Genomic DNA, 15,786 nt, shown 5'->3' with positions numbered 1-15,786 from the left:
TTACCGACCGAATATCGAGTCCCATTTACACTTACCTATCTTTTTAAAGAGGAGACAGACCTCCGACCGGAATCGGATGTCGAGGAAGCCATAGATGATGGGGTTAGCCATATTGTTTATGAAGTAGGTCCTGAGAAAGAGGTTGTAAACAATGTTTTGGGTGTCCGAGATATTCCACCAGAAACTGTCGTCCACGGCGTCGAAAATCAAAAGCACGAGATGTGGCAAGAACGAAATCACGAAAACCAACGTGATCAGAAAGAGCATGCACGTGATTTTCAGGGAGCGACGTTGCTTTCGAGACAAACTCACGCTCCGCCGATAGGACGACATTCGCGATCTTAGACTTCCCGTCCGCCTCGTACTGGAATGACACGGTGCATCTTCGTCGTCACTGGTTGACATATTGTGAAGACGCACCGCCTGGAAGGCAATTCTCTTGCTTTCTCTCTGATTTTTTCTTTGTTGATGCATTGCAGATTGGTTGCTTACGAACGAGGTTTCTGTCGTTTTTGTTCTGAATACGGCATCCTCGTCATCAGATATATCCATCTCGAATTGTTCTCCTTGCGTGTTGGCTGCGTCATTATTTTCTGGTATGCCATCTACGTCACTGGTTTTATGATATCTGACGGCCTTGACCCTGAGGCTGGGGTTTTCAGATTCCGACAATGCGATCTGTGTTGTTTGAGGAGAAGTGCTGCCACAGAACTTCCATTGGCTGTTCCGTCTATTTGAGTCTTCCCTCTGAAATGATCCCTGACGCCATATTTTTAGACCGACAAGCACATATAAGACGCTTAAAATCAAGGTACAGCCAACAAAAATAATAAACAAGAATACATTATATATCATAGGCCAGACGGTTTCTGTATATATGTCGGCGATAAAGCACTCCACGCCGCGGACATGCGTTCCCGGAAGTTCTATGGTTGCGTGTCCATAAAGGAAGATATTTGGCGTTGAACATATTGCCGCCAAAACAACAGCCAGTGCGCTTGCAGTTTTGGTTCCAATGTCCGATATTTGCTTTTTAAAAGGCTTACATATTTTACGGTACCGATCTATCGCTATCAATACCAGCACGTAAATCGAACAAAGTAGGGACAACGCCATGATGTAACTAAGTGTTTTGCACGCGACAACATTATAAAATGTGTACGCATGCGTCATATCTATAATGTGATAGGGCATCCCGAAAAGACAAGTGAGTGTATCGAGAATAGCCAGGCACAGAATGAAGGTACGCGAACTGGACCTCCGGAAGCGGAAGGTGTACACGTAAAGCACGACAAGGTTTCCAACAAGTCCGGACACCATCAGAATAACGATATACACAATGATTGGTGTAAGAATGGTCTGTTCATGCCTATTTGCGTCATCCAGTAGCGCCTCGAGGCGAGCTTTAAGTAGGTTGTTCAGTCTTTGTTGTGTGATGTTAGCCATATTGTACGGTACGTACCAAATAAGAAGCAATCTCTTCAATGTTTTGTGATGCTGGTAATGAGAGACAAAAGGTTGCTCTTCATTCAATGCTTGACGTACGCGATATTTGTTAAATGCGACATTGTGACTACACAACTTTTGATCACTCTCGCTATTGTACTGTCATGTTGTGATCTATCTCGGTGTTGTTCGGTAAAGGCAGGTTACTGTTTCCGTAAAGATGAGTTTGCCAATAACTCCCGGTAATCAAAGATCGAATCAACAAAGAATTGATCTGATAAGGTGTGTTATGTCTGACTTTAGTAAATGATACACGCTGTGTTCCTGAATGAACTTACGTGTCATGTCAACGTTTCTAGTACTGGCAGAATCCTCCCTCCTGTCTCAGCTGTTACACTACTCAGCAATTCCTATTGAGTTTCCTGTCAACATTATATTTCACTAAAATCGACGTTGGTTCGGTTGACTTTCGTTCCTTTCACACAAATTTCATCACATCAACATCGAACACCGAACATGTTTTAGCCAGAAACACACTCACTCTGGGTTACCAGCACGCGGAGTGTTTCCATGGACACATATACTTTGTTAAGAAGCGGCATTATCACATTTGCATGCTATTTGAACCAATCAACATTCCTGTATGTGCCGGTACACCACGTCCCTACTTCCCAGAAGGATGTCCGTCAATTGAATGGACGTCCGTTCTTGGCCCGTGATACACAACTGATACCTGTGATTGTATACACCACACTGTCAACAATTCAGATAAATCAACAGCATTCAATGACTTCCTGTGTATATATACATAATCAGAAAAACATTTCAAACTCCTTGTGATGGTTAGATAAATAACAACAAGTCCGGACACCATCAGAATAACGATATACACAATGATTGTAGTAAGAATAAATATATGATGCACGGTACAGTCAAGAGGAGAAAGCGCTAGGGAATTCGAAGAAACTCTTGCCTTTTTTTATATATATATGTATATATCGAGAGCGGAACCTTATTCCTGATAAACACACAAAAGTAATGCAAAAATGAAACGAAGGAAAAAAATGATGTACGAAATAATTATTTATTATAATTCCCACGGAACATTTGACTGCACGGTACAGTAACCTTCGCGTTCCTTTATTCGTCCCTAAAAGACAAAATAGCAATTTGAAGACGAATATCAAACGTCTTCTTGGCATTCTCCTTATTTTCTAAAATAAGATGAACAATTGTATACGTCATCCTTCAAGGATATGTATTTGTCCAATAAGGATTATCACCTTGTGAAAAACACATGAATGATATTTTAGAAATAAATCATGAGGAAACTCGAACAACGCTTGCGGAAGCTTACAATGTGCTGCTCTTGTAAAGATTAACAGATAACATTTATCAATTACATATTTAATAAAACAATAACTTTAACATATACACGTTCATGTAAAACTGTACAACGTTATTGCAGCAGTGGTGGACTTCAGAGAACATCAACAAACACTGAGAGAGTTCTTCCCGATTTATTGTGCATAGTTCCGATTACATTGACATAAATGATTTTACCCTGCAATTATATAATAATTACATTTCAGATATATATATAGGATCTACAGCTCATTTATAACACATATATACATGCAGCACACTTTGAATATACAAGAAGTTGTCAAAGATGTTACATGTACGGCTATAGTTCTATAAACCACAAAAGTTATATTACATATAGATTCACATTATATTTACTTATATTTATACATATGTGATATTGAACATATGATGTAAATCTTATCGTATCTTAACTCAGTATTTTTCGATACGGAGATGACTTAATAAATGGACAAAGAGTACAATAAAGTACATTCATCAATACATTACTATAAGTTTAAAATAGAAAACTGTAACTATTTGTGGAACAGGGCCATTTGAAGTCATACGGAATTATCCGAGGTTTTTACGTGTACTCTTAATTTCTGTATGACAAAGAAAAACGTACATACAAGTAAAATGACGCAGTATATATATACGGTACATATAATAACGAATCAAGAATTAACTAGTATGATCGTATCTATCAATTTGACATAATAAATGGAAGCAGATGATTTAGAATTTGAACTATTAATTTGTGAAAAATAGTAAATTTCTTACCAGTGTCCTGTCTTGTCTGCTTTGTCAAGACGTCATGTAGTCTCTGATAAACATCGTGCCAAAACCACCGGTCACACAAAGAAAACAAAGGAAAACCTGGACCATTGGCTAACCCAACTCAGCATTCTCCTCATCCAGTATATCCGATGATAGGTTGGTAGTTTTCTGAGTAAGAGATGATCTTGGTGCCAGTACAGTTTTCAGTTGAGCGGAAGTGTCGTTATCAGTCCCAATAATTCCAATAAGAAGAAGCAAATTCCTGTGTAAAGTACGGTGGTGTCCTTCTCTGGATTCTTTTCTCACCACATAAACTGGAACATCCTTGTTTGGTCTAGAAATGACGATATATGGATTTCCTCCCATCTATTTGCCAGTTTATGCTTGCCCTCGAATGAAACATAGTTGGTCTTCTGACTCGCTGTTGCCCTCATGGAATGCTCTCTAGCAAGTCTATAGGCTGTTTTTAGACGCTTAAGGTTTCCCGCATAAACTGTAAAAGTCTCTTCGTTTCCATCTTTGATGAAACCAAACTCTATATCCCAGGTAAATTAGGCTCTCTCCCCACAAAAATGGACTCTGTCCCGTTGTTTCATGTCGTGTACAGTTATAAGCACGTGCAATGCTTGCTGTGTCAGCTTTCCAGTCTTTCTAATGTACATCCTCCAACGTTCCAAGCATTCCCAACTAAGTCCTATTGAATCGCTCACAAGCGCCGTTTCCCATTGGGTGGTATGGTGTTCTTTGGGTCTTGTTCATGCCAGTGGTGTTGCATAGCTCCTTGACGATGTTACTTTCGAAGTTCCTCCCTTGGTCAGTATGGATCCGTTTTGGAATTCCGAAATGTGTGATAAAATGCTGTTAAAACGCATCTGCAGTAGTCTTAGCTGTCTGATTCCTTGTTGGTACTGCTACTGCATAATGGGTAAAATGGTCTGTTATCACCAGGATGTTCTCATATCCTCCTTTAGATTTCGCGCGACTCAGATCATCCATACATACTAACTCAAGAGGCTCATGAGAGATAATAGGTACAAGTGGTGCTCTGATATCGGTAGCATTCCTCCTGATGCAACGGTCACATTTCTTGACATATTCCCCAACATCCTTAACTATTTCTGGCCAATAAAACCTGTCTCGAGTCAAAGAACTATTTCGTCATGTAGCATCTTGAGAACCGTCGAACTACAGCTGCTTGGTAAAACCACTTGATCATTGACACCCTCAACAGTGTTGGTAATTCTATGTAGAACTGCGTTCTTCACCTCTAGACGGTCAACATTGCGCAGTTAAGCCAGACTAGTCTTGGTTTGAAGAATAGCCTTCTTCTGTGGCTTCTGGTTGATTTCTACTGCCTGTTTATATTATTGTATAAGATATAAAACAATGTATAGTAATGCACATGCATATTCTGTTTGATATTCCCAGTAATTTTGGGACGAAAGATGAAACAATAAAGACAAAACAACGAGAGTGTATCGTGTTTTGCGAGCGAAAAGACAAAACAACGAAAAGACGAGATGTCTTCCCCGAAAAGACGAGCATTTAAGGTAGTTAAGTAATATACATGTTTTCTTCTTTCACGTGAGGTTTTTCATCTTTTCGGGGAGAAATAGACGAACGAACGAGATTTTAGCAAACTTTTAATATCGTCCTTTAGGAACAATATAAACTCCCTGCTCAATATACATATATAGAATGTAAGAGTTCTCAAGACTTTTATGATATAAAATGTTGTTTACGCCTGTTTTTTTAATTGTTTACTTAATATGCCTTCCGTAAACAATTTAACTCTAAGGACGTCTGATTAAAACAGGATGTACATGTACTGGGTAACATATACATTACATACTGTGTTTTACCCGTGTATCAGGTACATGTAACATACACATAATACCGTTATTTATAAATATTTCAATTCCTCCTCAGGTTCGACTCAATGCAACTACCAAATGTAACCGTTTCATTTACCGATAAATTTGACCAGATTAACATTACCTGTGCGTATGTTTTTGCGAAGGGAGATAACTGTTGACATGATTGTACAGAACTTGTTCAAACAACCAAAAATGATAAATCAGCAAAATATTATCAGCTCACGGTTGCTAGCAGTAGTGACAAGTCATGTACTGCATTAGAAATTCTCCCTCAAGCTACCCATTATATCAACCCCTGGTACAAATCGAAAACAACGTAAGCTTAGATCCACAGGGGTTCGTTACAAATGTCTGAAATACACATATCATGCTATAACTGATAAGGGTCACAGCGCATATACATGTATGTTTGTGTGTGCTGTGACCCATATCATTAAAGACATTGTGTATTAATGTGTGTTTATGTGTGCTGTGACCCATATCAGTAAAGGCATGTGTGTATTTCAGAACATTTTAACGAACCCCTGTGGTAGAACATGTGGTCCCGTCTTATATGAAATACAGTCGAACAGCCAAATGTCATATCAAATGTTTCGTCCTTCAAGCCACGTCTGGTTTCCTGTCTAATTCGACATTCAATTACCACAGCTTCACATTCCAAAAGATTTGAATCTCGAAATTTAACGGCTCTCCACTTCTCGCTAGTAAAAAGATGGCTGCCGTAGACTCGCAGCTGAGCCTGTGCACCGCGTCTAGACATTATTCTTCCGCGATGACGCATCAGAAAATTTGACATCTTTTGAATTCATCAACAAAAACTAAATATGACATTTAATATATGGTTGTGTGATGGTCCTTCAATGACGGACTATATTTTTGACATAACGTCAATATATAGACTTGCACAAGCTCCAGAACCTGGGACAAAACGATCAGAATGGACTTCACAAGTTCCAATCATTGAAAAAAAACACGCTGATTGAAATATAAGGATTGAATCTTTCTTTGGTCGATTTCATGGTGTGATGAATTGAGTTGGTCTTGAAACAAATTAAACATGAACTGCTTACTACAGATAACAATTATAAATGGGCAGCACTGGGACGTCTTTCTCTCCACCATCTGTTGGTGTTTTCACCTTTACTATTCCGTTTAACAAATAAACATAATGTTTGGAGCAATGGGAGACATTTGTTGGCAGAAAGAAGCAGGGGGGGGGGGTAACTTTGGTAACTGTAAAAAGACAATGTATTATTTTCTCTTAAATATGTCAGTATGTAAAATATTCAAGAAAGAGAAAGCATTGAAGTACGACATATTTTTTTATTTGACAATTATGTCATAACAAAGTAGGTTATATCCTCTGCCTGAGTTGATATTGGCTTCTTAAAGATACAACGCCAGCAAGAAATTTTAACCTGTGAATCCCATCTAATCAAATAGATACTGTAAAAAAATACTGATATTTCACCGGTCTCATGAAGATATTTGCATACATGTACCTTGAAAGGTTAAGGAGAAATAGAAGTGATGATGTTTTCCTATTCCTGGATAGGTTTGAAAAAGCATTGCCATGAGTTGTCCGACATATTTGACAACAAATTGACTTGGTTATGTGGGGTTGGCTATCTTCAAATCACGGGCGCTGTCTATATCGCTCCTCCTAAACTTACTCTTGATCAACCCAAACATGCCATCTACCATGCAGCGAGCATGATACGGCTTTATAAAATGCAGGTAGATTTCCTTGTGAAACCAATTTGAAACCCTCCATGCCACATAACTGGTTACCACCTGGGAAAAGGAAATTGAATATTTAATTAAGTATCAGTACTGAGGATATGGAGGTGATATGTTATTATACATCTACTTGTCAATAAGAAGAGCCATCACTAATAAAATCAGATCAGCTTGTACACCAGGTAAGTTGATTGCTAGATTATTTTGTTATGCATACTTGGTTCTTGTTTTGGCCCCCACAGTTGTCAGCATCCAGGTACATCACTTCTCCCCTTCTGAGTGAAATGTCAAGCAGTGGTGAAGCATAGATATACCACAGCATTAGCAGAATGGCTTTGTCCACCATCCACACCCATTGCCTGGTCCTCCCCAAATACATAATAGGTCTGTCATAGTTTTCCAACATTACATATACCAAACAGTTTGGCCTTGTATGGTGATCTGAAAAGATAAATATTGATAGCAATATTTTAAAATTTACCTTTACCTAAAAGTATTTGTAAGTTTAAAATCTTTCTGATGACAGAAACTTTATTTACATGTGTAATAGATATATTTTTATTTCACATATGTACAGTGTATACATACACAACCATGCACGAGAAGATTAACGGAGTAGGCAAATAAAATTGCAACAAGGGGGATAACCTGTATACGTATATTCAGGAAAATCTGTCTAAAACCGAACACCAATGGAACTGTTAAATCTGTATGACCACAAGTAAACCTCAGTCTACCAAGTTTTCTGGATTAGACAGGGATAAGTTTAGACAGGTTATACTGTAATTGTAATTACAGGTTCCTGCACGAGGACGATGAAATGTGCATTTGTTTTTTTAAGTTTAGACCAAAACATCCATGATAAAACACACATAGGCCCTGACAATAAAAGCCTGTGTATATTAGTCCCTGGAATCATTTTATTACATGTAGCAGTGAAACAAGAATAAAAAATCTGTAAATTTTAGTTATATCTTATAGTCACCTAAAATATGAAGAACCTTCCTGTCTGCAGTCATCCGGTAACAAAATATTCTGTGCAAAATCAAACGAATAGTGGACATCAGGAATGTCTGCTGAGGCAGGTGCCACTAGACCTCTGGGTTTGGGTCGGGCTTCCAAAGACTTGAGAGCTTCCTGGCATCGAGATCGGTAATAATCTCCCTCCTTCTGAGCAGTGTGAATATGGTCATTGCTGGCCAACAATTTGTCTTCCTCTGTGACAGCCTAATGTAACAAAATAGGTGTGTTATGTAACACTAAATAATTTGTCAAATTAAACATGTAATTAAGTGCAAATTATACCAAATGTTGTTCCACCATCATAAACTATATTAACGTTGTTACAAGAAAATATAGCTCACACAATGTATCATAGCTCCTTAAATGTATAACTTTGCCACATATCTGTCCTAGGCATGTGATGTGCAGCCGCAGATGATCTGACAAAATTACAGAAGGAACCACAATTTACCATTATACTGTTACAATACAAAAGCCTAACAGAAAAATTATTTCGTTCCATCTGTAATTGCTTATACATGTACCCATACATGTTTATGAGATCATTGCACCTAAAAATATAATATTTTTTAGATTGTTAATAACCTCATGTTTTCTATACGTACCTTCACAATCTGCTCCCTGTAACTTTCACATTTGTGACATACATCTGTCCTGTGATTCATGATAACTATGTGTGGTAGACATTTTCTCCATATGCGTCCAAGGGTCACTACAGAAAGGCATCAAATGTTCATCACTGAAAATTGAAATCACTGACATTGTTTTTATCGTTCTTCATGAAGTTGACAGGGAAAATAATGGAATTTGAGAGCAGTGGGCCATTTTCAGCAATCAATCTTTAGTCAATACACTTAAAATGGGCCATTCTATGTAAAATTAAAAGAATTTCAGTTTTGAGGGGTCAATGACCCTATGGCCCCATCCAGGATTATCTCTACAACTATAAAGAGGAAATGATGTGAACAATTTGCTGCACACCTAGTATTTATATGAAGTTCATGGAGCGGATTGTACAAGTAACTACAAAGTCAGGATTTCTTTTTTATTGAAAAATCATATATATTGGTGTTTTATATAATCTGTATGCATACATGTATACACATAGCGCATGCATCAACAATTTCCAAAATTTACAAAGTGATTGCTAAAGGTAAACACTTACCGACATACTTCCTGGTACTTTTCATGTACATATTTGCAGGTTTCTCTTCCAGGAAGGTTGACAGGAGGGATGCTGTCTTTCCCACTGGATGCTGAGGGAAAGACACATAACATAAATGATCTTTCTCTTTTAGCTTACTTATGTGATAAAAAAAAAATAGCTAAGAATATAATTCTGGCGAAGTCATGCTTCATGTAAATCTACTTTGTAAAAGGAAGTGTTCTGGCGGAGTCATGCTTCATGTATATCTACTTTGTAAAAGGAAGTGTTCTGACGGAGTCATGCTTCATGTATATCTACTTTGTCAAAGGAAGTGTTCTGGCGGAGTCATGCTTCATGTATATCTACATTGTAAAAGGAAGTGTTCTGACGGAGTCATGCCACATGTATATCTACTTTGTAAAAGGAAGTGTTCTGACGGAGTCATGCTACATGTATATCTACTTTGTCAAAGGAAGTGTTCTGGCGGAGTCATGCTTCATGTATATCTACTTTGTAAAAGGAAGTGTTCTGACGGAGTCATGCTTCATGTATATCTACTTTGTCAAAGGAAGTGTTCTGGCGAAGTCATGCTTCATGTATATCTACTATGTCAAAGGAAGTGTTCTGGCGGAGTCATGCTACATTTATATCTACTATGTCAAAGGTAGTGTTCTAACGGAGTCATGTTCATGTATATCTACTTTGTCAAAGGAAGTGTTCTGGAGGAGTCATGCTACATGTAAATGTATTTTGTCAATGGTAGTGTTATGGCGGAGTCATGCTACATGTAAATATATTTTGTCAAAGGAAGTGTTCTGGCGGAGTCATGCTACATTTATATCTACTATGTCAAAGGAAGTGTTCTGACGGAGTCGTGCTACATGTATATCTACTTTGTCAAATGAAGTCTTCTGACGGAGTCATGCTACATGTATATCTACTTTGTCAAAGGTAGTGTTCTGGCGGAGTCATGCTTCATGTATATCTACTTTGTCAAAGGAAGTGTTCTGGCAGAGTCATGCTACATGTATATCTACTTTGTCAAATGAAGTGTTCTGGCGGAGTAATGCTACATGTATATCTACTTTGTCAAATGAAGTGTTCTGGCAGAGTCATGCTACATGTATATCTCATTTGTCAAAGGAAGTGTTCTGGCGGAGTCATGTTACATGTAAATATATTTTGTCAAAGGAAGTGTTCTGGCGGAGTCATGCTACATGTAAATATATTCTGTCAAAGGAAGTGTTCTGGCGGAGTCATGCTCCATGTAAATATATTTTGTCAAAGGAAGTGTTCTGGCGGAGTCATGCTTCATGTAAATATATTTTGTAAAAGAAGGTGTTCTGGCGAAGTCATGCTACATGTGTATCTATTTAGTCAAAGGAATTGTTCTGGCGAAGACATGCATCTATAACTAAACGCAATTAAGGGGAGGTTACTGTCTGTACCTAAACCCTTTAGTCTATTTCACTGATGCTTTTGCCTTGATTATAATTATGTTTTGCCTTAAAAAGAATTATATTAAGAAAAGAAAAAACATTTACCTTTAACTTTGAAATAAACTTGAGGACATATTAAAAATTCAGAATAGTCCATGGAATAACACCTGTGCGACATTTAAGAAAATCTGAAGTGATAGTTGGTCTTGGTATAGCTGTATCGTTTAAATTCAATGTTTAAAAAGGGTTATGATAGTTAAAGTTTCATTTTCATATGCATATGTTGCACCTTGAAATTGTTGAGGATTTTCAAGATTTACTTTATCCCAAAGAACATGACCTTTTTAAACAATATACATATCTATCGTTTTCAATAGATCAAGGTTACACGAAAATGTTGCTAAATAATTAACATAAGTAGACAAACGATTCAGGTCTTTTCAAATATTTGTGCCGAGATTTCCTTTCTCAAAATGAATATGGACATTGTTACTTTGTTGACATTAGATAAGCACAGCTGTATGATCGTTTTTGTTTTTCATTTCTAGTACTTATATAATTGCACGGTAGTGTCATATTTATTCATCAAACAAACAAAATAAAGACAGTCAGACGGGCAGATCAATGATTTATTTCCTGCCAAGCCACACACCCATACCGGACGTGGTTCATAGGAAATACTATAAGACATGATCTTATACACATGAAACTAATCCACTATCACAGCGCAAAGACATTTTTGCATAGCACAAAGTACGTTGATCCTTAATCAGGGTAGGGCTTGACTCTATCTTGTATATTTGACGTTATTCTTACGTTCACATATCCCGTCACGAATGGGACGTAATTCACACGTAATTATCCTCCCATAAATTTGACGTCATTCTGACGTTGTAACTATCCCCTCGCGAACGTGACGTTGTCTGACGTTATAGGTATCTGCTCGCGAAAGTGACGTTATTCTTACGTTGTAACTATTCCCTAACGACGATGACGTTATTATGAAATTGTAACTATCCCCTCATGCAGGTGACGTTATTCGGACATTGTAGCAATCACCTCACAAAAGTGACGCCGTTATGACGTTATTACTATCACCTCACGAAAGTGACGAAGTAACATTTGTGTCATGACAATTACTTTTATTCCTTTTCAATTTCATGTAATCTTAGAAATTTCAATGTTTTGTCAAAAATTATGAATAAAAAGAGGGTTTAAACTAACTATCTCCTTATTAAAAATTAAAGTTGAAAGAAGTTCGTAAGACACACCCAATCGGTGATTTGAGCTAGATTCATGTATGATCATGAAATGTTTTAAAATATAACAAGGGAGAAAGAGGGTTGCGTTAATGTTACATTGATGTAAACAAGCTTGTATGAAATGGTAGTACATTTGCAAAAACAGTATTGTATCACTCTAACGGCATAATAAACAAGCATGTGACTTTTATATAAATCCTAATGTAGCTTATGAAGTATCATCTTTAGATGTATTGTTTCCGTTGATTTTGTTTTGTTTATGGAAGATAACGTAAACGTTCCTGAGATCGATAGAGAGTACCTAACATGAGTGTACATGTCATATTGAACTTATAAAACCAGTTCAATAATTTCATATGACACGAGTCTAAAGGCGAGTGCCATATCAAATTATTAAACGAGTTTAATACATGCAATATAACATGGACACTTATGTGAAATCAGTTGCAAAAAGAAAAACTTCAAACACAATTATGTATTCTAAGTTGACTCTATATAGGTAAAAACCAAAGTTCTCTTTTGATGGTATTGTCGTTTTGCGAAGTGCAAAGTACTTCCGTACATTTTTAAATGAGAAATTCAAATGCAATGAAAATATAAATTATGAAATAGACATTTCAAATTCATTTTAGATAACAGTTAATATATCATATGGTATACGAAGTTATTCCTGTAGTGACGTAGTAATATATTACTGCAGTTCCTTAAGGTTTCTTTTCGCATGCGTAATGCTATATTAATTACATGGATGTATGACATAGTAAATGGTAGGTTATGTGATAAATTATCATTAGTGAACCGTCAGTTGTTATAAATAGTTATGCGTTGATTGTTTTATCATAATAAAAGTGAAAATCAAGGTTTCATGTTAGGAATAAACTCACTAGAAATGCGAAGAAAGAAAACAACTTTTATAGTTTTTGTTCTTAAATGAAGAAATCAAAATAAAATCAACGCGTTACTGCACTATGTGACCGTGTCGCCTCTTTTCGATTCATCAGCGTTACTAAATTTCACAGGAAAGATAAATACATGCCTTAATAGGTTCAAAACATATGTAAAATACAGAGAAGAGTGCATACATAATTAAATACGGAGAAGCTGTTCTTGATAATTATGCATTTTAAATCGTGTGATAAAAACTAAACATATTCGTATGCTTGATAATTAAGGATTAACTTGAATACATTTTTCATTTTATGGAGATATAACACAAAAAAAACGGAGTGTACTCTAAATAAACCGCGGCGGTTTATGATGAGAGTACACTCCGGCGTTTTTTTGTGTTATATCTCCATAACATGAAAAACATATTCAAGTCAATTCTTATAATTGTATCTACTATACACAATTCCTGTGGAAATCCACTTTTATTGATGGACTCTTTTCTCTTCGAATTTATTACGCCGCTGTATCAGCCAATCAAACGCGACGTTACAAACGACGACGTCATTTTTTTACGTTATGGGCTGATAACATATATTTTTAAGCCGATGACAATGCTTGTTATAAGCATGATTAAATTATTATTAAATAATCCTAATAACAAGTTTCTTTCCTCATAGATAAACACAAAAGATGTACATCTTGCGGAGTAAAGTTTTTTTTATCTTTTTTATATATATTTTTCATCTCGACAAAGGAGATACGAAATCACAGCTACTTATTATATGAGCTCCAGATTTTTTTTATCTAATGTTTAAGTTTATATTCCTGTCACTTTTCCAGAACCAGTGTCTGTTATTTTTTAAATTTAAAAAAACAAAAATCAAAGGCAGATGAGTAAAATATCTTAATTACAACACATTTTTTATCCAAACGATTTAACATAAAAGCGTTCGTTCCGAAGACCGTGTTATAGCTTGAACACACGAGGGATGTTGATTTACATAATACCAAGGACAGTAAATCAGAACTGGATACATAATAACCAACGAAAATATATTTAATAATTCTGTTTTATTGGTACATGGACACAGTTCAAAAACGATATTTAAGACATGCAAATCAATTTTATCTTTTAAATGCTAATATGCAACTAATAAGATAAGTAGTCTAACTTTTCAATGTTAGAGAATAATCTTAAACAGATGAAGTTAAATTTTTAAATTTCATATCAATAAATCATATATATCTGTACGTACATGAGCAATACAGTTCGTATATTTATGTACAAAGGCATATATATACATGAGTATTTGTTTATTTACATATATTTTAACCCGCCGTACTCTCGTCAACTGTACAAAGGGTACTACATATATACGTACTATTGTTTATATATACTATAGTGTGTTTATGTATATCAATTCTTACAATTTGAACTTTTTATAAATGTGCTTGAAGAACTGAACATAAGTCGGATCTGTGTTTTGTAATCCGAACATATTTTGTAACGTCAAAATCAGTTTGATGAAGTAAGATATTGTTTCACCAACATTGGATACGATAGCAATATCTCTTAATCAAAATAATGTATAAATGATTAATTCAGGATTTTTGTCGCTGTGATATAAAACAAAATACACAAAACCCGTCGATGATTTATCTGTTTGAAGGGGTATCCTGCAACATCACAATTACGCCCGTCACCTCAAATAGACTTTGTTATAGTATATCAATCCGTTACCGAGATAAACCGATTTCGTCCGCATGATATCAACTGTTTTCTGTCACACACTATAAATAATGCCATGGTCTGTGATATCTTCGATACTCCGGGGTTACGCTCACCTGCGCTATCTGCACTCGTGTAATATGTCATGACAATATCGAAGGCTCAGTGTGTGCCACCTTGTGGATGAGAGAATGATAATAGTTTGATCCTTTGATGTACATCAAAAGAATCTCGCGGTCGCTTAACGGAAAAATAGTTCAACGACCCGTTGGGGAGTGTCTGGTGGAAATATATCTCTGAACTGAATCATGGACAGCATTGTGACAACATTTTGTGTTGTTGATAAATGATTTACATGTTTTCCTTTTAAGCAATGATGATGGTATAGTGTCGTCCAACCAAGTACTATTTTGTGGACAAACATGGATAGTATGACAATTCTTATTATGACGTTGAAGGTTATGCGTGATGTTTAAATATTCATAAATGGAATAAAGTTCTTTTCGCCTCTTCTGCTGTGCGTATAACGTCGACACCTTAATGGGTAATTGCGATATGGTAAAGAGATCTCCAAAAACATTTGACAGAGCAGATGAAGGCTGTAGAGTGGTGGCGGAAATGTTCTGGAAGGTAACGCCATTGTCTTGACAGCAAAACATCAGTATCCTATGTAAGTCGCTTACAAACACAGAGATGATTTTGTTCTAATAATGTTTATATAACAAATAAATAGTTTTACAACACTCGTGAATCCAGTTCCTACTTATATTTTTTCTATTATAGATATAACCATTATCTAAAAAAAGAAAAAATGGAAAACAAACAATAATGTATGTCTTCATAAGGTAGAACCTGAATGTAGGTAATTGAATTGTTGTACCTGTTGTAAGATCGTCTCATACCAGGTTCGACTTTTCCTTCTTGAGCGCGATCAGAACCATCGGCCTTTTTACCCTTCTCTAGATTTTTAACGTCGACTCCTGCGTCCTTTAGGAAGCGTTTGGTTTGCTGGATCAGAAGCCACATCAGAACAACAAGTCTGGATATTGGCGCCATACAGAAAGCATATCCGACCTAGCCCGGATCTTTT

General features: G+C 36.3%; 1 protein-coding gene across 1 annotated transcript; it reads right to left on the bottom strand.

Moving 5' to 3' along the window:
- LOC110447290 (cholecystokinin receptor type A-like) lies at positions 1–1,446 on the bottom strand. Its single transcript, XM_021492880.1, has one exon. The coding sequence runs from the start codon at positions 1,444–1,446 to the stop codon at positions 1–3; it is 1,446 nt and encodes a 481-aa protein (XP_021348555.1).
- Positions 1,447–15,786: the final 14,340 nt, after the last annotated feature.

This window comes from Mizuhopecten yessoensis, unplaced genomic scaffold, assembly GCF_002113885.1.
Source record: "Mizuhopecten yessoensis strain PY_sf001 unplaced genomic scaffold, ASM211388v2 scaffold3279, whole genome shotgun sequence".
Lineage (NCBI taxonomy): Eukaryota > Metazoa > Mollusca > Bivalvia > Pectinida > Pectinidae > Mizuhopecten > Mizuhopecten yessoensis.
The sequence above is the reverse complement of the archived record's forward strand: the minus strand, read 5'-3'. Positions and strand labels throughout refer to the sequence as shown.